This window comes from Diceros bicornis, chromosome 15 (genome assembly GCF_020826845.1).
Source record: "Diceros bicornis minor isolate mBicDic1 chromosome 15, mDicBic1.mat.cur, whole genome shotgun sequence".
Taxonomy (NCBI): domain Eukaryota; kingdom Metazoa; phylum Chordata; class Mammalia; order Perissodactyla; family Rhinocerotidae; genus Diceros; species Diceros bicornis.
This window is the reverse complement of record NC_080754.1, coordinates 38,274,232-38,298,894: the sequence shown is the minus strand read 5'-3', so window position 1 is coordinate 38,298,894 and position 24,663 is coordinate 38,274,232. Positions and strand designations below refer to the sequence as shown.

The window sequence follows — 24,663 nt, the reverse complement described above, 5'->3', positions numbered from 1 at the left end:
AAGACGTAAGAGAGGTTGGTTACTCATTCACTGCAAGGCTGATAAAATGATATGTTTCTTCTTGATATTTGGCTGGAACCCTCTAACTGCTGGGTGCTTCCTGAGCATCTACCTGCATTTATGTAAGTTTTTGATGAACAAGAAACAGGAAGAAACAGTAAAGAAACAAACTTTACTTAGTAGGAAAAATCTTTAAAAATTCAAGATCTAGGGTGGTAAAAAAATTGGAAACTCTTCTAGAAAATGGGAACCTAAAAACTATAGATAGATTTAATAATTGCTCATTCTCTTTAATCTTGTAACCCCAAAATAATGAGTAACATGTTTGATTAAAAGGATTATATAGATATATGTATACATATATAGGGTATCATTGCAATATATAGAGAGAGAACCTACATGTGTCTGTGGGCATGATATTAGGTTTCACACAGCTTTCTTCTAATTTTCACAATGTCTGAAAAGTGGCCATTGGGAAATTCAAATGAAGTAAGTTACAGAGGGAGATACTGAGACTCAGAGGACTTATGGAACAAACAAGACACCACTAGAAAGAACAAAACCTGGGATTTGAGTCCACCTCTGCCTGACTGCAAAGCTCTTTCCCTCAAACTTCACTTTCTTTCCAAGAAAAAAAAAATAAATTACTCTATTCCATCAAGCATTAAAATGGCATTGAGGTACACACTTAAGTAAGGTAATACTTTGCAAACTACGTAGTAAGAATGCAACTGTTTCACAGAGACATTTCTTATAAGGCAAACAATTGTTGAATACCACACCTGAGTGCCCATGATAGGTGGCCAAGGGTTTTTCAGGTGGTTGTATCATAAAGAGAGTGTACTATTTAATCACCACTCTGCTCTGTCCCCTCAGCCGTCCCCAAGTTCCTACTCCAGTTCTTCTCTAAGACATCTGGATATAAGGACCCATCTTTAACATCACTCCAACCCCGATGCCATGTACCCAATCCCACATATGAAATCAGCACCATGAAAGACAGAAATGGCCAGCAAGATCCACAGAGAGCTAGAGAGCTATACAGGTGGTTCAGAATCATTCTACGTAGAGACACAACACTTGAATATATTTTTCAGCTTAAGAAAATAATGAGAAAGACCCAACAAAAACAGGAAATCATGCATCCAAATCCAGTTGCACATATGGAAACGTTTTGTCCACCTGGTGTGCAAATCAGCCTGTCCTTGATTGTTCAAGATGATCACTTTAAAAATAAGAGATGGTGGAAAAAGCAGCTCCACTCAGCAAGAGATCCTGGGTGTCTGCATTAAACCAGCTTCCCTTTAACATTTCTCTGGATTTGGCACCCTGCCTCGTAGGAAAAGAGGGAATCTGGAGGAACCTGATCCACCCCTGCATGACAATCCCCCCAGGGGGAGACTCTTTGGGAGTCTGGTGGGGGGTCACTGACCCACAAGGAAAGGAATGTTACCGTCAATGTCAGAATGGATGACGTCAACAAACTGTGCATCACTGGGATCTAATCTGTCCTCCAGAGGTCTCCCATTGAATAAAGGGCCCGCAGGGTCGAGACCTGGAAGGAAAACAGAGTCGGCTTAGCAGCCCCACGCCATGAATCACCTGCAGCCTGGCTTTTGATCCCTTCCCATGAGGATAGTTCACAGGCCACAGGACACCCTGGGGTGGGCAAGCCTTCACATTCCCATCCTGCTTTGTCAGGCTCCTTTCCACAGCCCTGTGGCCTTTTCCCACAGTGGAGATGGTTACTCTGGCAGTGCCCCCTGAGAACAGCATCCAGACCCATCAGGAGGTATATCTTGTGCAGGGTTCAACAGCGGGAAGCACACAGACGTATGGGGACCAGGGGTGTGGGGATAAACCGGTTCCTCGGGAAAAAAGCACACAAGAGTGCATATAAAAAGCAGATGCTATACTTAATCTTTATCCCATTTTAAATGATCCAGAAACCTCACTCAACCTTTCCTTCTTGTCATTAATAAAACTTTACAGTTTTAATTCTTATTCATAAATACCAGCTCATATGATCCACATCACAAGCCTGTGAGGGAGGCAGCATAGCTATTATGAATCCCATTTTACAGATGCATGAACTGAGGTTCAGAAAGATCAAGTGCCATAACCAGAGCCACAGCCTCGCCATGCAACCACCCGTCTCTGTTGAGCTCTTGGTTTCATTGCACTGGGTTTGGCCAGCTCAGTGGGAAAGTGTGAAACTCACTGGCCAGGGCAGGTATCAGACTAGATATCGAAGAGGAAATAAAGGGCATGTCAATTCCTGCAGAATTAACCTACTCCATAAATGCCTGAACTGATTTCTTGCCCTTGGTCAACGTCAGCTGGGTGTTCCTCATCATCGTTATGAAACAGCTGGAAAAACAAGAGAGCAGCTCCTATGATGCTGTAGCCACAAACTAAAAACTTTAAACTAAAAAAAAAAAACCAAACCAACAACAAAAAGACACCAGAGGTCCCAAAAGGCCCTGCTTACTAGAAACCTACCCTGAGTGAAGAAAGGTTCAAGATATGTCTCAGTTTTTATCTATGAATGTTGTTTTAAATGACATCTCCCATCCCCTTGTGTTATAAAATCGAAGAGATGGCATCTTTGCCTCAACTTTCCTGTTATAGCCTCAATCTCTCCATTTCTCCTCCCCCAACACCCTTTTGCATCCACGAGGTATGTCTTTATCTGCCTCCTTTCCTTATCTCTTTCTCGTTTTCCCCCCAGCTTTTCTTCCTCTTCTGCCTGCCTCCAACTAAAACTGATGTGGGAAGGGATGGATCAACATCCGGGCACCCAAGTCCACAGGATAGTCTCAACACAGCATGAGAAACTCATAAGCTAGGAAAGAGTTTGCTGGGGAAGCATTCCCCTGCTCATAAGACAGCACCACTTCCTATCTAAGAAAATAAACAGCGAGAGCTCCAGTTTATAGCAACTTCCGGATCCATGGCGGATAAATAAATCGGCTTACTATATAAAGTCCAAACCAGGGCAATTTTGAAAGTGATAAGGGTGTTATTAATGATTATACCAGGACATAAGGCACAAATGGAGACTGTCACAGTAAACTTGGACATATGATCTCCTTAGTAATAAGCCATAGCTAATGATCAGCTTACTACGTCAGCCAAAAATCACAAACTGCCCTAAAAAGCTGCATATTTTGTGTGGGCAGAGACCTTTGGAGACAGATAGATGTGACATGGAGCCCCAAACCCAACACCAACGGCTGTGTGACCTTAGGCAGGTTACTTCACTTCTCTGAACCTCAGTTTCCTTATCTGCAAAATGGAGGTAGAATTAATAGCTACTTCAGAAGACTTATAAAAGGGCTCCTAGATCTGAATCCAGAATATTTTCAGATTATTATAGAATAGAAACAAAATGGGAAAATTGAGCTCTTTCTTGTTGCTCTAAGATCACCAGAAAAGTGTCTAGACAGTGATTCTTGGCTTTTATTGCAGCATTAACTGGTTTGAGAATTTGATGAAAGCTCTGGACCTCTCCCCAGGACAGACATCCAACATTTTGCATGCAGTCTCAGGGGCCTCTTACTCCCATCCCCAAGGTCACCATGAACTCTCTAAGGCAGTGCTGTCCAATAGAAATATACGAGCCACATATATAATTTAAATTTTCTAGAAGCCACTTAAAAAATAAATAAGGAAAATTAACTTTAATAATACATTTTATTTAACCCAGTATATCCAAAATATTATCATTTCGACATGTAATCAAGACAAAAAGTTTGAAATTTTTAAATTTTCTTTGCTTGAACTTAGTCTTCAAAATCCAGTGTGTATTTTGCACTTACAGGGTGTCTCGGTTTGCATTAGCCACATTTCAGGTGCTCAATGGCCACATGTGGCTAGTGGCTACTATACTGGACAGCACAGCTCTATGTCGTTTCTCAAAGTGTGGTATTCAGACCACCTGCATCTTCTGGTTAAAAGTACAGACTCCTGGACCCCAACCTCAGAGTGCTGATTCAGCAAGTCAGCATTGTAACCAGCACCCCAGGTGATTTTTACACACCCTTACATTTGAGAATCAAATTTAATGTATTATAAAGTGATTAGGCACTTGAAATATTTTTAAATCCATTCATCCCCTGCCATCGTCTGTTGAAGAAGTTAATGAGAGGTAAAACCAAGATATATGCCTCGAGAAGAAAAACAAAAGGAAGGGCAGAAAAAAGGGAAATGGAAGGGATGGAGCAACCATTACAGCCTAGTAATTAACAAGCAGAACCGTCCAGTTCTTGGGAGTTGGGAGTGAATTGAGTCCTTGAGTAACAGGCCAAATTCCCACTCTACAATCCAGTAAGCCCATTCACGCAAGGCAGTGGGAGGTGAGGGAGGAAGGGAAACACTTTACCTTTGAAACTGCTCTCAGGGATGGCTGAGATTGACCTTGGGGTTCAGAGAGGATGAGAAATCAAGAGAACATAAGGAAGTCAGGGGAGACAGAAAATTGAGCTGTGAACCATTGGCTGGGTGCAGGCCACAGAGCAGGGCCACATGGGCCCAGGGTGGAAGGAAGGCTGGCTTGGGGAATTTCCATGCTCAGAGACCAGGTTACCTTGCATTCACATTCGAAGTAGTCATGGGAACAGGTTTGCTGGGAGGGGAAGGAGCGAAACCAAACCGAGGGGAAGGGAGAGGTAGATAGAATAAGGCCTTGGTGGGCTGGAGACCCCTAGGACCAGCACTGGAGAGCAGATTTTGCTCATCTCTTCCCAAACTTTGTGGTCAGTGACGTCAGGTTGGTAGCTTGAAATCAGCCATGGTAGCGTATTTACACCATGGAAATCACCAAACACCACAAATTGGGACTTTTTTTGGGGGGAGGTAGAGCCAGTAGAGCCGGTCAACTTCTAAACACACTGCTGGGAAATGTCCCACCCACCAGAAGAGGAGCTCCCAATAGATAAGGGACACAAGCAAATTCAAGCCATCTGTCCTTTGTACCCATAAGAGAAAATGAAATTTTTAAATAGGACACATTGCTTTCTAAAACATAGTAATAACAATAATTTAACAAACCGAAAAAGAGCTTTGCCTCCCTGGGAAAGCAGGTAAATAAGAAGATGAGGGCAGCCTTGGCCTTTGGGGTGAAAGTAAGAAAACGCCAGCCAGAAAAAACAATGTGACCTCAAGTGCCCCAGGTTGAGGAGAAACCAGCCAATGTGGGATGTGTGTGTGTGTGTGTGTGTGTGTGTGTGTCTGAGAGAGAGAGAGAGAGAGAGAGAGAGAGAGAGAGAGAGAGAGAGAGAAAATGACTTGCCTAGGGCTACCTGTCATGTTAAGTAGCACATTCAGACTTGTGGTCCTAAAAGGTTACCTCCCAAAGTAGTTGGTTTGCATCTCTCCTTCCCCCCGTTCACTTCTACCTTCCAAATTTCCTAAATTTAAGATAGCTATCTCTGTGTGAGAATGGATTCTGGGAAAGGTATGAACAGGAGAAGGCTTGAGTCTCTGAAAGAGAAAGCTTCCCTCAGCCCTTTGTTTGTAGCTGTGGAAAGTTACCAGAGCACTAGGCCAGGGAACTCAGCAAGGAAGCTTTGTTTGGGGTTTCACTTGCTGTATTTCTGAGGGTTTTCATTTAGCTTTGGCCCGAAAGCTGATATTTAGAGAGTAAGCCCCAGCCATCAAAATTCCCATCTCATTTTCCTATCATGAGACCCCAGCTGCGCCTGGGGAGGGAAACATATTAGGTATGAAGTTCAAGCTATCTTGGATTAAATGAAAAGAAGGGCACAGATCAAATCCCCATGGGACATAGCGGTTTTTCTAGCTGTAAGAGAAATAAAGTCACCACCAATCTTTTCTATGGCATATACAATTTACAAAGTGCTTTGCTCATATTTTATTAAATAATATCCTCAGGTCAATATTATTATGGTCTTCCCTTCGCACAAGAGGACATACGCTCAGAGATGTTAAGTAATTGGAAGAGCTGGCTTCAAACCCAAGGACTTGGGTTTCCCGCATCATGCTCCCCAGGTGAACACCCTGCCCAGGCTGACCACCCCATGCGCATTCACAGGAAGCCTTACCTGTAATTCTCCCCAGCTGCCCACCGTACATCTCTCCAACAAACCCGGATATGTGGGCTCCTAGGCTTACTCCAATCATGTAAATGTCATCAAGAGAAGCTCCTGCTGCCTGGAATTTCAAGAGGTCCATCATTATAAATTGTGAGGGGCCAAGGAGTTGACAACATTTGGAGAAAGTTCTCAACTGTTGACTTTGGGGAAACATTTCTAGACACCGTATACCCATTATCTCATTTAAATGTCACAACACCTCGCAAAGTAAATACTATTCTTTCAATTATACAGATGAGGAAACTGAGGCCTAGAGTTGAAATAATTTGCCTGAGGTCAGGCAGTTGGGGAGGGGCAGAGCAGGATTCAAACCAGTCTGTCCAACTCCAAACCTGTGCTTTAACCTTTATGTCGTGGTGTCTCCATTCATGCTTCTGCTAGAAACCAAGCCAAGACATCTTTAAACCCTTCCCAGTCAGGGATAAGGGCACTAAAACATGTTGATAAGCTCCTTTATCTTCATGCTGGCTCAGTTAATGAAGTCACCATGGAGAGGGAAGAAAAGAAACAAAGAGAGTGGGGGAAGGGGGGACAACATTGACCATAGTCTATTGGTACAGCCTGTCATGAATCATTTTAATATTCACTTTCCCAGGGCTGTGGCTTAGGTGGAGGAGCTCATGTAAAACTTATGCCACCCCTGGCCTCAGTGGCCATCAGGCCCGACTCTCTCTGAAATAGTCCTGATATCAAGTTACTTTTTTTTTCATAAAAGGGGCAATTAACGAGATAGATCACTAAATAAAATTTAAGATTTAACCTTTGTAAGTCTTCTAAAAGCATAAATCATATACACACAAATGTCCCATCAGACCATGTGTATCAGATTTGTAATATTTATTTATTTATTTATTTATTTATTTTTCCCCCAAAGCCCCAGTAGATAGTTGTATGTCATAGCTGTACATCCTTCTAGTTGCTGTATGTGGGACGCGGCCTCAGCATGGCCGGAGAAGCGGTGTGTCGGTGCGCACCGGGGATCCGAACCTGGGCCGCCAGTAGCGGAGCATGCGCACTTAACCGCTAAGCCACGGGGCCGGCCCCATGTGTATCAGATTTGGTTTTGCATAATCTGATCACTAGACTTTTGGAATTTCTAAGAAAAGGAATAGCTTATAGAAGTTAAGGAAGCTGTATGCATTGAAGCCAGGAAACCCCTAGGCAGAACCTCTCCTACTCAGAAGACACCTATATGTGAATTAGAAAAAGATGCGCCTTCTTGAGGACACTCTGCTGTTATCACTGGAAAATTATCATAATAAAATATATAAATCCACAGTGTTTACAGTGACAGTGGTGCTTCCTTAGATGGGTGCCCTAACAGTGCACAACATGCACAACCATACCTATGGGCATTCCCTCCAGCCCTTCCCTCCACCTTCTCTGGGGCTTATTCAGGTTTGCAAAATAGTTCCCCTGTTCACACATTCGCAGATGTTCGCAGACATCTCTTGGCTTTAAATCTGCAGATAATGGGCCTGTTTCAATTTCACCCTGAATCATCTGAGAGAATTCTTCCTTACCAACATCTGGTCGATAAATTCCTTCAAGATTATTGCTACTTTTCTGGTGTTACTAGAGGCGTGGGGGTATATTATAGTTGTAGCTCCTCGATTCCAGTCAACAACGACCACATTCATGTCTTCTACAGACAGCAAACTCTCTACTAAGTCCCCCATCCAAACTGGAGGGGAGCCTGTCGGCCTGAATCCATGGATGATGAAGGTGGTTTTCTTGGTCACGTTCAAGTTCCCCAAAACTGTGGAGTTGATGATTTGTGCACAGGCCAGATTTCTCCTTGTGTAAAGCAACAACTTCACATTTAGTCCCGTACCAACCACCGCACTATGAAAGCTCAGTCTGGTGAATGAAGGACATGTTTCCTCTGTGTCTGAAAATAAAAATTAGATGGCATCATGACAGTTCTTTCCTTAGCTGGGTGTCAAAGTAAGAGTGCTGTCTTATAATCACTGGAGTTCTTTCTATGTACCTTACAGCATCTAGCAGGAGGCTGGATCTAGTTGAATGAAGTTGCAAAGTCATACCTGATTCAGAGTTCATAAGTAGTGACTTCTTTTTCACCAGGAAAATCATTTTTCCAAATCCTATCCTCCTTCAAGGTCTAACCCAAAAGTCACCTCAGTGAAGCCTTCTCCAACTCTTCCAGCCATAAGTACTGTCCTTCATCCAAGAACTCCCAAAACCCCTTCATGTACCTTATTGACAGCACAATGAAAACATTTCCAGGGCTGTACTGTGGGTATTTATGTACATGCATGTCTATCCTGCTAGACCACAATCTCCCTGGAAAGGTGTTTTATAATTCTGTGTCTCCCTCATAGCGCCCAGCACATGGTAGATGACCCTAACTGAATCTGCACAGTCTAAGCGCCTCTTTCCTTGTCTAGAGCACCCTCCTGGGACGGTGGTGGAGAATGTGATGTGCCTTGCCCTGAGCTTTTTAGTAGCATCTAAAACCATTGACCAGGGTTGCCTTTCTTGGACGCTCTCCTTCTTTGCTCCTCAAACATTCATCTTGCTGAGTAGGCTCTAAGGATGGCCCTTAGAAGAAAGGTTGGGGATGGGGAGGGGAACAGCATAACAGGAGCCTGGAGCATCTCATTATGGCAGAGAGTAAGGGAGTGTTTAAAAACATGTTACAAGGACACAGGAGCCAGCTTGAAGGGGATTCCACTGGCCAAATTTGGGATAATTTGAGCACAGAAAAATCAAGGACAGTAATGAATTATAGGCATTTGGAAAAAATTAAGAATCCATGATTCTGTAACAGATAGATAAACAAAGAAACAAATAAATGGAGGAAAAGGGAAAACTCTTACAGTACAATGCTGAATGCCAACTGGTAAATGTGGAGTGAAGGCTAGAGTTGAAACTCATCATTTTGTAACCGTCATAATAAAGATTGGTCAGGCAAGAATCATCAATAGATGCTAAATGGATGGGGAGGATTTTGAGGAGGCGTATATGTGTATGGTCTTAAAATATCTCCCACAGATTGCTTATTAGTGATTAGGAAAAAGTAGTAACTACATGGTGGAGAAATTGAACAACGCTTTGACTGGGTTATCAAACTGAACATCACTAATGAGAGGCAGAAGGATATTATGTGACTCCAGCTGTAATGCACTGAGAAGGACACAACATCACCCAGGTAGTATTCCAGTGGGGAATACATAACCTGAATCTAACTATGAGGCAAAATCAGACAAATACAAAATTAGGAATATTCTATTTTTTTTCAAAAGGACCTGTATTCTTGAAAAAGATCAATGTCATAAATAAAAAAGAAAGGCTCTGGAAATGTTCTAGATTAAAGGAAACTAAAGAGACGGAATAAATAAATGCACTATCTGGTCTTAGACTGGATCCTGCAATGGAAGAAAAGAAATGTTATAAAAGAAATTACTGAGTCAATTGACAAAATTGGGATATGGACACTAAATTAGATAAAACTATGGTATCAATCTTAAATTAATTAGTGAGTGAGGTTGATAACTGTATCATAGTTATACAAGAAAAAAGTCCTAATTCTTAGGAAATACAACTGAAGTATGTATAAGTAAATGGTCAACTTATTCTCAAATGGTTCAGGAAAAAAAAAAAAATTAAGGGAGGAGAGACAGACAGCAAATGATAAAGCCTACATAGCAAAATGTTTCCAATAGGTGAATCTGTGTAAGGGTTATTGGTGTCCTGTGTATTTTTTTACTCTTGTAGCTTTTCTGCAAGTTTAAAATTATTTCCAAGTAAAACACTTAAATAAAAGGAAGAAGAAAGGGGGCAGGGCCATGTCAGTGACACACAAAGTGGGAGGGAGGCTATGAGTCCTGATACCAGAAAATGAAAGTAGATAGGAATGCTTAAGACTTCTGCTTAAAGGGGAACAGGGAGTTGGAAATAAACTAAAGATCAAGTTGCAAGATGAAAGAGTGGGTAGGAAGGGAGGAAGTCTTGGGGGTCCTTGGGTATTGACCCAGTGTTACTTTTTGCAGCATGATATGAGGCCTTGAACAAGAACCATGATCAAATAAAATAAAAGTAAAGCTCCAATCCACATTGGTATAATGATTGAGAAGACTGCGTTTTTTTTTTCCTTTAATTATAAGAATCCCACATCCTGCTTGGCTAAGAGAATAGCCAAGGAGGAAGTGAAGTGGAGCACACACAATCCCTGGCTATAAGCTGGAGATGGTCCTTTAGATACTCAGGAGAGGGGCAAGGCCCTATGGATGCCCATTCTTGGGGGGAGGGAACAGACAGGGAAGACTGTTGACTTGGAACTGGCCAACAGAGGATGAGAGTGCCACGGGAACCAAGTGTTCTGAATTTAGTCCTCCAATTGGAATTTAGGAACCATTTGCCCTTGGACCCCTATTCTCAGTGAATTTACACTTGCACACCCAGGAATTGCTCCTTTCTCATTCTGAGCCTCAGAGTAGCCTTCATCCTGGGGTCTCTACCCTGTCTTAATAACTTGGATCCATTCATGTACGCTTCTTACAGAGGCTCTGGTACCCAGGAGTGAGTGAAGTTCCAAAATAGAATGAGCAAAAGAAACTCAAATAGAAGGTTACAAATTAAGGAGGCTTTGGGCCGGCCCAGTGGAGCAATGGTTAAGCCTGGCATGCTCCGCTTCAGCAGCCCGGGTTCGCTGGTTTGTATCCTGGGCACAGACCTACACCACTCATCAAGCCATGCCGTGACGGCGACCCACATACAAAATAAAGGAAGATTGGCGTGGATGTTAGCTGAGGGACAATCTTCCTCACACACAAAAATATATCTATATTAAGGAGGCTTTGAAATCCCTCACCTTAGAAAATAGTGGTTAAAAACTGAGCCCCCTGACCTAGTGGTGTAGCGGTTAAGTTCTCACACTCCGCTTCAGTGGCCCAGGGTTCGCAGGTTCGGATCCTGGGCATGGACCAATGCACTGCTCGTCAAGCCATGCTGTGGCGGCATCCCATATAAAGTAGAGGAAGATGGGCACGGATGGCCCATGGCCAATCTTCCTCAGCAAAAAGAGGAGGATTGGCACGGATGTTAGCTCAGGGCTAATCTTCCTCATGGGAAAAAAAAAAAAAAACTGAGCTCCAAACTTACACATTCCTCCTTTCACTCCACACTGTTAAGCAGAATGTAAAATGAGGCATGCTCACAATGTAAATACTGTCTTTCTTCCCTGTGCCCCCCCCAGCTTTATTGAGATATGATTGACAAATAACATTGTGTAAGTTTAAGGTGCATAATGTGATGATTTGATATACGTATATATTGTGACATGACCACCACAATAAGGCTAGTTGTTAACACATGCATAGTTACCTTTTGCGTGTTTGTGTGTGGCAAGAACACTTAAGATCTACTCCCTTAGCAAACTTCAAGTATACAATAAAGTATTGTTAACTACAGTCACCATGCTGTGCATGAGATGCCAGAACTTATTCATCTATGTAAATATTTTCTCTATCTGTTGGCCTCTTTCATTTTTCTCTTCCTGTAGATTGCATGCTTCCGGAGAATGGGGACTGAAATTTGTTTACTGCTTGTAGAGCAAGTCCCAGAGTAAGTAATTGACTGTTGAATTAGTCATTTTATTGAACAGGAGATATCATGGCGCAGGGCTGAGCCTCTCGGTCTTAGCCATCATCAGTAAAACTGGGTTTTGTTCCTGGTTGTGTGACTGACTCACCCGGTGGCCTGGGGAAATTATGTCATCTTTCACTTGCCACCTACCAGCCCAAGAGAGGAATGCTGCAGAGATTATGAATGAGGTCATACTGGGGAAGATAGAGATCCCTTTCCAAGAAGAGGACTGTTTAATTACCGTGTCTGTGCATTTTGAGTTGAATGAGCAATATTAATAGGTCAATGTGTCAAAAGTCACATATCTGAGTCCATGAAGGCTCAGAGAAGAGTCACAAATTTTTCAACAGCAACTGCCAACTTTAATATCCATAAAATGGCTCAACCAACCTCCTTGACTTGCTGAGTCTTTACTAGAAGCCCTTAAAATGGACAGTTACTGAAAGGCAAAAAGGGCAGAACAAATGGATTTTTATTTTTCATTTGATAGAACCACTCTGATTTCATATGTTTTTAATATCTTAGTTATTTTTATAATGGCATTGTGTTCTGGAAAAGTCCATTGTAAGTACTGGCTGAAAAACAGATTTCCTTGTTCCTTTCTCTCAGTACTAAATATTATAACAGTTTTATATATATTATCTCTCATCCTCAGAGGAAATGTGCAATTCATTCAACAAGGTTCTGTGTCAGGTGGTATTTTAGAGAGTCAGGCATTAATGAAATAAAACACACAAATAAGTATAAAATTGCAACCTGTGGTATATGCCACATAAAAGAGATGTGGTATAAAATGAGAATTTAATGGGCCGGCCCCAGTGGCTTAGTGGTTAAGTGCGCGAGCTCTGCTACTGGCGGCCCGGGTTGGGATCCCGGGCGCGCACCGACGCACCGCTTCTCTGGCCATGCTGAGGCCGAGTCCCACATACAGCAACTAGAAGGATGTACTGCTATGACATACAACTATCTACTGGGGCTTTGGGGAAAAAAAGGAGGAGGATTGGCAATAGATGTTAGCTCAGAGCCGGTCTTCCTCAGCAAAAAGAGGAGGATTAGCACGGATGTTAGCTCAGGGCTGATCTTCCTCACTAAAATAAAATAAAATAAAATAAAATAAAATGAGAATTTAAATAGGGAGTTTGGCCTGGTCTGGGAATCAGGAATCTTCTTCTCTTACATCATCTGGAAATTATGTATCTAAATACCAACAATGGGAATTTCCTTTGCAAAGTATAACAATGTTACACTGAGGAGAAAATTCAAGTTCCCCAAATTATTGTTTTAGTTTCATAGATTTTTACCTTGTTTTTTCCTGAGGAAGATTAGCCCTGAGCTAACGTCCGTGCCAGTCTTCCTCTATTTTTTTTTTTGTTATTATTATTTTTGTGTGTGAGGAAGATCAGCCCTGAGCTAACATCCATGCCAATCCTCCTCTTTTTTTTTTGCTGAGGAAGACCGGCTCTGAGCTAACATCTATTGCCAGTCCTCCTCCTTTTTTCCCCAAAGCCCCAGTAGATAGTTGTATGCCATAGTTGCACATCCTTCTAGTTGCTGTATGTGGGACGCGGCCTCAGCATGGCCGGACAAGTGGTACATCGGTGCACGCCCTGGATCTGAACCCCGGCCGCCAGTAGCGGAGCGCGCGCACTTAACCGCTAAGCCACGGGGCCGGCCCCAAGGCTTCCTCTATTTTGCATGTGGATTGCCGCCACAGCATGGCTGCCCAGTGGTGTAGGTTATACCCGGGATCCGAACCTGAGAACTCGGGCTGCCGAAGCAGAGTTTGAGAACTTAACCACTATACCACACGGCCAGCCTTTAGATTTTTACTTTTATTACCTAGACTTAATATTTCAGATATTATATCCTTTTTCATTTTAATGTGCTTCATTTGCCTTGAATTCCACCAAATGATATTATTACCTTAACTTGGCTTTCTTTTTGTTAGCATTTGCCTAGAACGTTTTTTATCCTTTTTTTAACTTTTGAATCCATTTGGTTTAAGGGGTCTTACATATAGCATCTAGCTGGCTTTTATTTTATGACCCAATCTGAGAGCATTTTTTAAAAAAATAGATGAGTTCACATTTATTGGCATCACAGATATAATTGGTGTGGTGCCATGGAGGCGCCTCACTCAGATCTGCCTTCAAGAGAACCTGCTGCAGGGAGCACAGTTGAGTTGACTGTGCTTCCAGGTGCCCCACAGTGTTCACACTAAAACAATGGCTCCCCCAGGCTGCTCCCAGCCAAGGACTGAGCACTGCAGGGTACTAGGGCCAGGCCAGGCAGGCCATTCCTGCCTCATATAGGATTCCAATAAAGGGCAACTTTGCCTCAGGGGCTCCCCATCAGCCTGGCTGAAATATTCTCAGAACTGTGCTAAAGCTCTTCCTACCCAATCCTTCCTTTCCCCTCTTCTTTCTCAGGCGTCAGATCAGCATCACGTGTGAAGGCTTTCTCCGCCTATTCCTGCCTCCTTATCCTTCACACGTTTCCTCCACTAGATCTCTTACGTATCCAATCCCATCTTGGTGTCTGCTTCCTGGAAGACCCAAACTGACACAATTGAACTTCATACTGTAATGCTGTATTCTCTATTTGGTTACTATCTTTTGCGATGTGGATTGCCCTGTCTCTCTCTTTGTTGTTTCATTTGTGTATTCTTTCTCATACTAAGAAGTTTATAGCCTGCTTTAATTCTTCTATTGTTTACCTTTATAACTTTATATGAAATACTTAAATCTCTATTTCATGGGAGGTAAATGTGTGGACTGTAGGCCAGAAGTAGACTACATGCAGAACTGTTCCAGACTTGGGTATATTTATTCAGATAATTATCCACCAGTGTGAACCCTTAGCAAGGATTTTGGGCATCTGGCAGCTGTGTTTCAGACTGTGGTGGAGCATATTTCTAACTTTTGCCATGTGTCTTGCTTCTGACCTTCATCAGAACAGTGTTCTTTCCTTACTCTGCTCTAGACCTTGCTTTAGTAACTTGAGACAATATCTAATGATCCTCTGTTATAAATGAGGAGGCATTAGCACACTCAATACTTCTCCATACAGACCTGATGTCTACCTCATGATTTTTATCAGTTATAAAATTATTTTTAGCTCATCTAGTGATTCCTTTTTTAGTTTAAAAATAAACAGTTAGGGCCGGCCCCATGGCCTAGTGGTTAAGTTTGGCATGCTCCGCTTCGGTGGCCAGGGTTTGGTTCCCAGGCGCAGACCTACACCACTCATCGGGGGCCATGCTGTGGCGGTGACCCACATATAAGATAGCGGAAGATTGGCACGGATGTTAGCTCAGGGCAAATCATCCTCAGGGGAAAAAAAAAAGTTAAGCCTCTATATGTTGGTGTATCAATCATAGAGAGTTTCTGTTCTGTTCATTATATCTGTTCTATCTCCTCATTCTCTACCAAGAAAGATGAGAAAGTTAATGCACTTATATTGCCTCTCATATCCTCCTTGACCCTCCTTCAGGACAGACACACACACACACACAAATATACACTTCTTGTTCCCATTGTCAATCCTCATTATTTGTGGATCTCATATTTGTGAATTCACCTACTTGTGAAGTTATTTGTAACTCCAAAAACCAATACCCGAGGTGCTTTTGCGGTCATCCACGGACATGCGCAGAGCGGCAAAAAATTGAGTTGCTCCCCACGTCCACTCTCAGCTGAGGTCAAACACAGCACACTCTGCCTTATTTCAGCTCTCATAACAAATGTCCTTTTCACGGTCTATTTTACTGTCGCGTTTTTTGCTTCTTGGGCTTTTTCTTGATGATTTTGCTGTTTAAAATGGCCCCCAAGCATAGTCCTGAAGTGCTGTCTGGTGTTCCTAAACTCAAGAAGGCTGTGATGTGCCTTACAGAGAAAATACCTATGTTGGACAAGCTTCATTCAGGCATGAGTTATAGTGCTGCTGGCCATGAGTTCAATGTTAATGAATCCACAATATATATTTAAAAAAGTGTCTTTGCACAGAAACACACATGGAATAAGATTATGTATTGATTGGTCAACAAAAATGTTGTAACCAGAGACTCACAGGCACCTAACCCTGTATTTCTCCTAGGAGCCATGGTTCAGTGTTTGCTAATTCAGTGCTGGTGGTGACTTTATAGAGTATAGCTATTGTGAATAATGAGAATGGGCTGAATACAAAAATTACCTTCTGGAACCATATTTCCGTGGTTATGTAGTTTCAGTTCTATAATGTACACAATCATTACAGTGAGTCTTTTTCTTAAGCTTCTCCACTCCCCCCTGGCTCTTGCTGTCTTTTCAAGAAGGGCTAATGGATAATACAGTTCCTCAGTTCATTCATATCTGTAAGTGAATTCCTTGGCCTAAAGGATGACCTGGTTTTGAACAATAGTCTTTCCCCCAGGATTTATAGATATTATTCTACTACCCACTCCAGGGATATTGAATTCCACTCCAGGGACCTTTTCTCCTTAAATGTTACTTGCTTTTTTCCTACCCCATACCTGGATCGTTCTTTCCTTATTCTGAAATAACTTCCCCTACTAGGTAGGGTACAAGCTCCAAGATAACCGATCTATTTGTCTGTTTATCCATTGTTGTATTCCCAGTGGCAAGAACAGGGCCTGGCTCAGAGATAGCATCAATAAGTGTTTCCTGAATAAATGAGTATCAACCTGTTAAGACATTAATCAGCCATTCAGAATGATCCATATGAATACCACAAAGAGTATATGATGTAATGTTTATAAAATAAATGGAGAATGAAATAGCACATGCATTATAACTGAAACTATGGAAAAATACATCTGCAGGTGACAAGGCCTGGAAAATAATACGGAAACAAAAATGAGTCATACATTCCATTTCTGATGTTTTTAGTTTAGAATCACCTAAAGTTATTAACCCTTTTCCCTTCAGAATTAATAACACTTTAAGAAGAAAACTTTAAATTTATCTTATTTTGGACCATGTTACAAATTAGTTTAAGCTCCTTGAGGGCAGGTACTATGTGGTTTTTTGGTTTGGTATTGTGTCCCCAGGACCCAGCACAGGAATTGCCTTGTTGTGGGATCCTAAATCCTCAGGCAATTTGGAGACCACGCAAGCACTGGATATTTGTGAATAGCAAATTTGTTAAATTGCTTCACCCTCATAAATCTAGTTCTTTAAGTTCTACTCTGTGCTGGTATTTCTAAAATGATTACTTGTATGCCTTCAGAAAGCAAACCTCTTTTGGTTATTTTGTTGTTTTGTTATGAAGTCAAGTTTTCTCAGAGGTAGTATTAACAGAGCCAAACTGAGTAACCACAGAACATGTTAAACTGGTTTCTAGAGTTTAATCTCTTCTATTAGTGTTTATTCGAAACAGGAGACTCTTTGCCTTTCCTTTTCAGACTACTTTGAAATTCAATTATTCTGAAATGCCATTTCCTGTTGACAACTGGAAAATTACAATTGGATGGGTGATGTCTCCCATCCAGTGAGGAATGCAGACTCCTATGTAGAGCAGACCTGATTATCATTTAATGCCTTCTCTCTGTTAAATTAAAAGAAACATATCCAAGTAAGATGTCAGAGAAATCTGGCTATTACATCTTCGGAGATATATATTTGTGCCTGAGATGTTTTGTTATAATCTAATGCATGACTGCCCATGGCCAAATCCGGCCATGCCCATTTATGTGTTTGTGGCTACTTTCCTGTTATAAGGCAGAGGTGAGTGGTTATTAAGAGTGACCAATGGCCCACAAAGCTAAAAATATCTCTCGGGCTCTTTACAGAAAAAGTTTGCCAATCTTGGTCTAATGTCTTAAAAATACAACACGATTTTACAAAGAGCATGGGTTTTGGAATCAGACCTCAGTTTGAGGTCCAACTCCATTGCCTACTAGCTATATGACCTCTGGTAATTAATTACATAACCTCACTGCACCTCAGTTTCACACAGGTAAGATGGTCATAATAATGCCAATCTGTCAGATAGTGCCTCGCAGAGTCACATTGAGCTTGAGGCAAAAGAAAAAACACTATATATATCAAAATATTCTACCATATTTTGAACCAAATAGAAAAGTTTATAAAAGCGCTACAATCAAAAAACATGACTATGGGGCCGGCCTGATGGCACAGTGGTTAAGTTTGCACACTCCGCTTCAGCGGCCCGGGTTTGCAGGTTTGTATCCTGGGCACAGACATACACAGCACTCATCAAGCCATGCTATGGCGGCATCCCACATACAAAATGGAGGAAGATTGGCACAAACGTTAGCTCAGGGACAATCTTCCTCAAGCAAAAAGAAGAAGATTGGCAACAGGTTAGCTCAGGATCAATCTCCTCACAAAAAAAAAAAAAATGACTATACGTATAGCCCTTCATTATTCAGTCTTTTCACACACCATTGTCAACCTTCATAAACTGCTGAGCAAGGAAGTGAAGGTGTCATGGGCCCAGGAACAGCTGGCTGATTGGAAATGACTTTTCATATTGTACAATAACAGAGTTGTAAAACAAAAAATAGTCCATATTAAAAATTTTGTTCATCATGGACTTATCCACATTGATTTTGATCTTTTCAAATATTGCATTAAAATATCATCTATGCATATATTTTATCACGCATTATTGAAATACATAACAATGCATTATAATAGGCATTATTAACGATACACATATTATCATTTGCATTAAAATATCATTAAATGATATTAAATATCATTTAAATGTTAAATATCATTTAAATACTGCATTAAAATATCATGCAAAATAAAATATTTTTTATTGCTTTAAAAAGCATAAATATCATTTATCTTGATTACTCAGTTTTAGTGCCCCTTCCTCCCTTAAATTTTGCATCTGGTGAGTACCTCACTCCCTCACCCTAATCTCAGCTCTGCTGTCAGGATTGTTGTGAGAATTAGAGATAATGTCTATGAAGTATCTAAAGCATTACCTAGTACATAGTAGATGCTAAAAAATTAGTAATTGTTGATGATGTTGATGATAAGTTGGTTAATAGTATTGACCTCATAGAGTTGTTATGAAGACTAAATGAAATAATATAAGTAAATTGCTTAGCATAGGATTTGGTATAAAGCAAGTGCTCAATAAGTGTCAATTCCTTTCCTTCCATCATTTTAGTTTCTTTAACTCAACTAAGGATTTTGGGAAAGAGAAGCTTTATTAGCTGTACACAGGTGACAGTGCTTCTCCCTGGCCAGAAAAAAAACTGGGTTTGGTTCTGGCTCTGTCATTAACAAGGTAAAACAAATAATTTATTTGGGCCATCATCATTCTCATATTAAAGTGAGAGGTTGGTTCCTCATTCCTCAGAGATTTAGCTAATCTCCAGCCTTCCTTTTGGATGCAAAATTCTAAGATCTGGAAGATAGTTGATTTGCAAGGACAAGAGGCATCTATTCAGGAAAACAAATTGCCAGGGCAGTCTTACTAACCAAAGGCAACCCAAACCTAAAAAAATAAATGTAGCAAGGAATTGAAATTTCTTTTAATTTTCATTAAAAGACGTGAAAATAACCAAACTTTACTATCGTAATTAGAATGTTGCTCAGATAGGTGTTTTGTTACCTTTATGTCAAGCAGGGATTTTGGCTAATTAAATACCCTTTAGTTAACATACACGGTTCCGCATGCTATAAGGATGAATCTTGAAAACATTGTAAGTGAAAGAAGCCTGTCACAAAAGACCACATATTACATGATTGCATTTGTATGTAATGTCTAGAATAAGGAAATCTATAGAGACAGAAAGTAGATTAGTTGTTGCTTAGGGCTGGGGGATGGGATAGAGGGGGAGATTGGGGTGCAATAGCTAAAGGGTACTGAGTTCCTTTTTTTTTTTTTTTGTGAGGAAGATCAGCCCTGAGCTAACATCCATGCTAATCCTCCTCTTTTGCTGAGGAAGACCGGCTCTGAGCTAACATCTATTGCCAATCTTCCTCCTTTTTTTTTTTTCCCCAAAGCCTCAGTAGATAGTTGTATGTCATAGTTGCACATCCTCCTAGTTGCTGTATGTGGGTCGTGGCCTCAGCATGGCCAGAGAAGCGGTGCGTCGGTGCGCGCCCGGGATCCGAACCCGGGCCGCCAGTAGCGGAGTGCGCGCACTTAACCGCTAAGCCACGGGCCGGCCCCTGAGTTCCTTTTTGAGGTGATGAAAATGTTCTAAAATTGGTGATAGTTGCACATATCTGTGAATATACTAAAAACCATTGAACTGTACACTTTGGGTAAATTGTATGGTATGTGAATTATATCTCAATAAAACTATTTTAAAAAATGTTTTCTATAATTTCACACTTTCACGGAAAGACTGGAGTGAAAATATGAAAGCCTTTTGGAGGTGATGGGCAGAAGTTTCACTTTTTCTGTCAAAATCAAAACAGGCTCCCAGTTTTCCACTTTGTTTTCTTTCCCCTTGGAAATGGATGGACCTCCATTTTCTACCACCGAAGGTTAAATAAAGCCCCCACCTTGGTCATTTTATTATGCATTATTGAAATACATAACAATGCATTAGTAAATAATAATATGCATAATAAATAATAAAATGCAGTCTGTTGGGGGGAGGGTTTCTAGCTGTTCCTATACAAAATAAACTATTCTTATTCTCAGGCTTAGGGACTGACTATAGCTGTTATTTTGTTTTATCTTTGCCAGAGAAAATTGTGTTGGATAGACAAAATGCTTTCTTGTTTGGAAGAACATCGCTTCTTTTAATCACGGGCTATATTTCTTTACAACCGAGAAAACAGACATCTGTTGTCCTAGATTGACTTATTTCATATGAGTCCCGTTTGGACAGAAAAGTGTGATCCCCTGAGACAAAACTGGTCACTGACAACCCCACTCCCTTTCTGATGAAACTTCCAAGGGATCCTTTTGCTCTGTCTTCGAAAGACACACTGCCCTGAAGCTAAATAAAGCTGTTCACACTGTCTCACTGTCACACTCAGTCCTGCCTTTTTTAGCTTCTACCTGCTTTTGGAAGAATTGATTCCATTTCTGATTGGGGGAAAACTTTTTCAAAAAGAGGAGACTCCCCGTTCATATCCAAAGAGGTGTCAGTGAAAAGAGAAGATGGAACTGTGGACAGAAATAACCCACTGATGAAGCTATTGAGAGTGTGGACAAGAGGACAGAAAGTTCTGAGATTCTGAGAGAGTCATAAGCAAAGATAGTTTCATATTAAACCTCTTGATATGGCTGAGTCATCTGATTAAAAATGGAAGCATCAGGGGGCCAGCCCATGGCCTAATGGTTAAGTTCGATATGCTCCAGTTTGGCAGCCCCGTTGGGTTCTGGGCATGGACCTATACCACATGGCAGTGGCCATGCTGTGGCAGTGACTGCACACAAAATAGAGGAAGATGGGCACAGATGTTAGCTCAGGGTGAATCTTCCTCAGCAAAAAATAAATAAATAGATAGATAGATAAAGAAATAAAAAATGGAAGTATCAGTTTCTCTCAGACCCCTGGTTGGTGAAGCTTATAACCTTTGAACTCAAGTGACGGCTGTGAAATTCCACCTAATTTAACCTTAACGCACGATATCCAGTCAGGAAGTAAAACAGGCATGGCCCTGACTCATGCTTTTTTTTATTTCAAGTTTTGGCTTCCCCGGTGCTCAAGTTCTAGGCGTTTAGGTTCGAGTTACCACTTCCCCCCACCCCCAAACATGACGCAGATGTATGTTAATAACTTCTTTAGAATAGAGTTTCAGGGTCAGGTGTACTGACTCAATGCTATCTGAAAGTATTTACTGAGATTCAGACCAAGATTAAGAGATACATTTTCGAGTATTCTGCTTGCTGGGCAATGGATGCTAGTCAGTGTCTGGAAGACACCTTGCCACATGTTAACTGATGAAGCCAGAATGTTTCCAGTAACCTACACTCGAGGACACTCTTTTTTGTGTGTGTGTGTGTGTGAGGAAGATCGGCCCTGAGCTAACATCTGCCAATCTTTCCCCCTTTTTTTTTTTTTTTGCTGAGGAAGACCGGCCCTGGGCTAACATCCATGCCCATCTTTCTCCACCTTATATGGGACGCCGCCACAGCATGGCTTGACAGGCAGTGCGTCGGTGCACGCTGGATCCCACCCGGCAAACCCCAGGCCACCGCAGCGGAGCACATGCACTTAACTGCTTGCGCCACCAAGCCGGCCCCTCGAGGACACTCTTATGCTTGCCTGAAAACACTGTTCTGAAGGGATTTCCGAAAGTCCCAGATATAAACATCTCTTTAGACCAGAAACTTTGCCTCGGAGAAATTAGAAAATGAGTTGGACTCCTATTTTTAAGAGAAATAGAAGGGGGAGGTGACATGTCCTTGCCATGAAACTCTATGAAATTTTTTAAATCTGAAAAGTAACTCAGTTTATATTTTTTTACGCAGAGAAGCACACTGAATTTGCCATTAAAACCCCATCCTGAGCCAGATTATGAAGTGTTCGCAGTTGGCCGGGACCAAACCTGGGGGAATAGCTCATTTCTCCCTTACCCCCAGGCAGAGACAGGCAAGCAGCATATGGGCAAAATTCTCTCTTGGTTGGAAGCACATCTCCGCTTTTAACCACTGGTTGTATTTCTTCAGGATACAACTGAGAAAACAGATGAGATGCCAGATTTCTTCACTCTCATCTCTTAATCATGTGCATAATAAATATGCACCTCACACCCCACCCCCTCACTCACCTTTGCCTCTGTGTCAGAGAAGGATGAGTCAAACACACATACACAGAGTTATAAATCACCTGGAGAGGATTGCCAATTATTTCCGAGGACATAATTCTATTTTGGCACCAAGCTATTTTCTCTAGGAAAATATCTACCTAGTTTTACACAAACTGCCACAGGCCAAAATATTAATAGAGTAACTTTAAAAAATGTTCATGACAACAGTCCTAATTTAGAACAATATTTATCAGCATGCGTTCCTTGGACCTGCTGCAACTGAAAAACCTCGAGGGTTTGTTAAAAATGCAGATTCCAGGATCTCACCCCAGACTCACTGAGTGTGGATCTCTGGCGATTGAGTCTTTGCATTTTTAATAAATTCCCCAGGTGATTTCCGGTGCACATGAGCATTTGCTAGTCATTGCTTTGTCCACTGGTAAGATTATGGCAAACATTCCTATCGTGATTTCACAAAGGTTAAAACAACAAAATAAAGATCTGTGAAAGTGAATGACTTGTATCCTTGGCATTTCTGAATCATGTCTTAATACTTGCTAATTTCTGGACTGCAAGCCAAAGAAGGGAGAAACAAAAAGTTAATGTATTTGTGATTAACAATTTCTGTTATCAGATGCATATTATTCAACACCCTCTCCCATGAAAGTTCCAAGTTCACGGTTTTGCAGATACTGAGAAGTCTAATTTTAGCTTACAGCTATAATTATGTTTTGTCCTTCTAGCTACAGAAGTTTATTGTGATATGTCTCTGTCTGCTCAGATCCTATCATGCAGCAGTAAATCTTCTAGAATCATTTAAAACAAGCTTTTGCTGATAAGATAATGTTAAGTAAAAAGGCAGGTCACAAAAAAATTAAGTTCCAACTTTGTAAACAGAGATATCTAATGGGAGACTGGAAGAAAGTACCCCCAAATCATCACCAGGTTTTTTCATTAGGGTTAGCTCCCGCTCCCTTTAAGCTATCTCTAAATTTATGTTCATTTTTTAAATTAAAAAAAAACTTTAATCTGTTGGCTTTTCAGTTAAAAATATCAACACTACTATAATTTCAACTTACTATTAAATCAACTTCAAAAGCACAAATTAAGAAAAATTTATGCATTGGCCCAAAATCCTAATACAACTATTTTAATTTCTCCATTTCCATTCTAAACTTTATTTACAGGCGTACATACATGATTTTAACATAGTTGTATTTTTAGTTTATCCACAAATTTGAGTTCTGCTTTTTCTATTTTGCATTACTTTAAACGTTTGCACGTTTCCACATTGCTTCAGAACTATTTTAAAGGCTACATTTTTTAAAAAGTTTATATATTGTACTTTATTCCTGTATGTGGGAACATTTCTGCTGTATCTAGTTTCAAGTTATTATAAGCAATATAGAGAATCATCTTTGTATATGAGGTTCTTTTTTTTTTCTTTTATTTCTTTAGAATAAATTCCTCGCAACGGTTTTAATAGTTCAAAGGGCATGAACATTTTTATGGCTCCTAATGTATAATATATTTCCCTTCAAAAAAACTGTACCAATCTTCATTACCACAAGCTATATGAAAAAGGACTGGATTCCTAAAAAGGCTGGGAAGTGTTGATTTTTTTTAAAAAAAGCATTTCACTTTATTCTTGTTACCTTGTTATGTACATTACTGTTTTAATCTTTATTTCTTTGTTATGATTAATAATTTTTAGTTTATTAATATATCAGGCTAAGGGGTTTACATATACAAAATCATGTTTTTCTATAAGAATAATTTAAATAAACATATGAAAGCTATAAAACCCTATCCTCTATATATCAGATATTACAAGAAAATAATAGTATTTGAGATTTTTCAGCATATTTAATTTTTTTACATCAAAAGAACAAATTAATTCAAAGGAATAATAGTTTCTTTTATTACTGAGAGAAAATAATTTTTTTTCAGAACTAGAAAGTTCACTTAATCCATATCTTCTTTCTTTAAAAATGACCACAAGAAACTTAAATAGTCCATTGAACAAGGAACTGGGATGATAAAATGCAAAAAGACAGTAATACTAAAATGTTTTTAAAATAATTAAGACAACCATTCAATAAATAACTTACCTGATCTCACCAAGCACATCAAACTGATGAAGAAGTATAACCTCAGCATATGGAAACTGGAGAGAGTGTGTGTCACATTCACAAGAAGAACGATTTCCTTCAAAGAGCCTTCGAGTCTCCACTGAGGGCTTT

The 24,663-nt window shown here is 40.6% G+C and overlaps 1 protein-coding gene across 2 annotated transcripts in view; it reads right to left on the bottom strand.

Annotated features, from left to right (window-relative positions):
* LIPH (lipase H) overlaps window positions 1-24,663 on the bottom strand; it is a 48,575-nt gene extending 23,912 nt beyond the window's left edge. For both annotated transcript variants that reach the window (XM_058556177.1, XM_058556178.1), the window contains exons 1-4: window positions 24,532-24,663; window positions 7,640-8,007; window positions 6,066-6,174; window positions 1,454-1,555 (exon numbers count right to left, since the gene is read on the bottom strand). In XM_058556177.1, coding sequence (XP_058412160.1) covers window positions 1,454-1,555; window positions 6,066-6,174; window positions 7,640-8,007; window positions 24,532-24,580 — 628 coding nt within the window. In that variant the 5' untranslated portion in view covers window positions 24,581-24,663. The remainder of the gene's footprint in view (window positions 1-1,453; window positions 1,556-6,065; window positions 6,175-7,639; window positions 8,008-24,531) is intronic.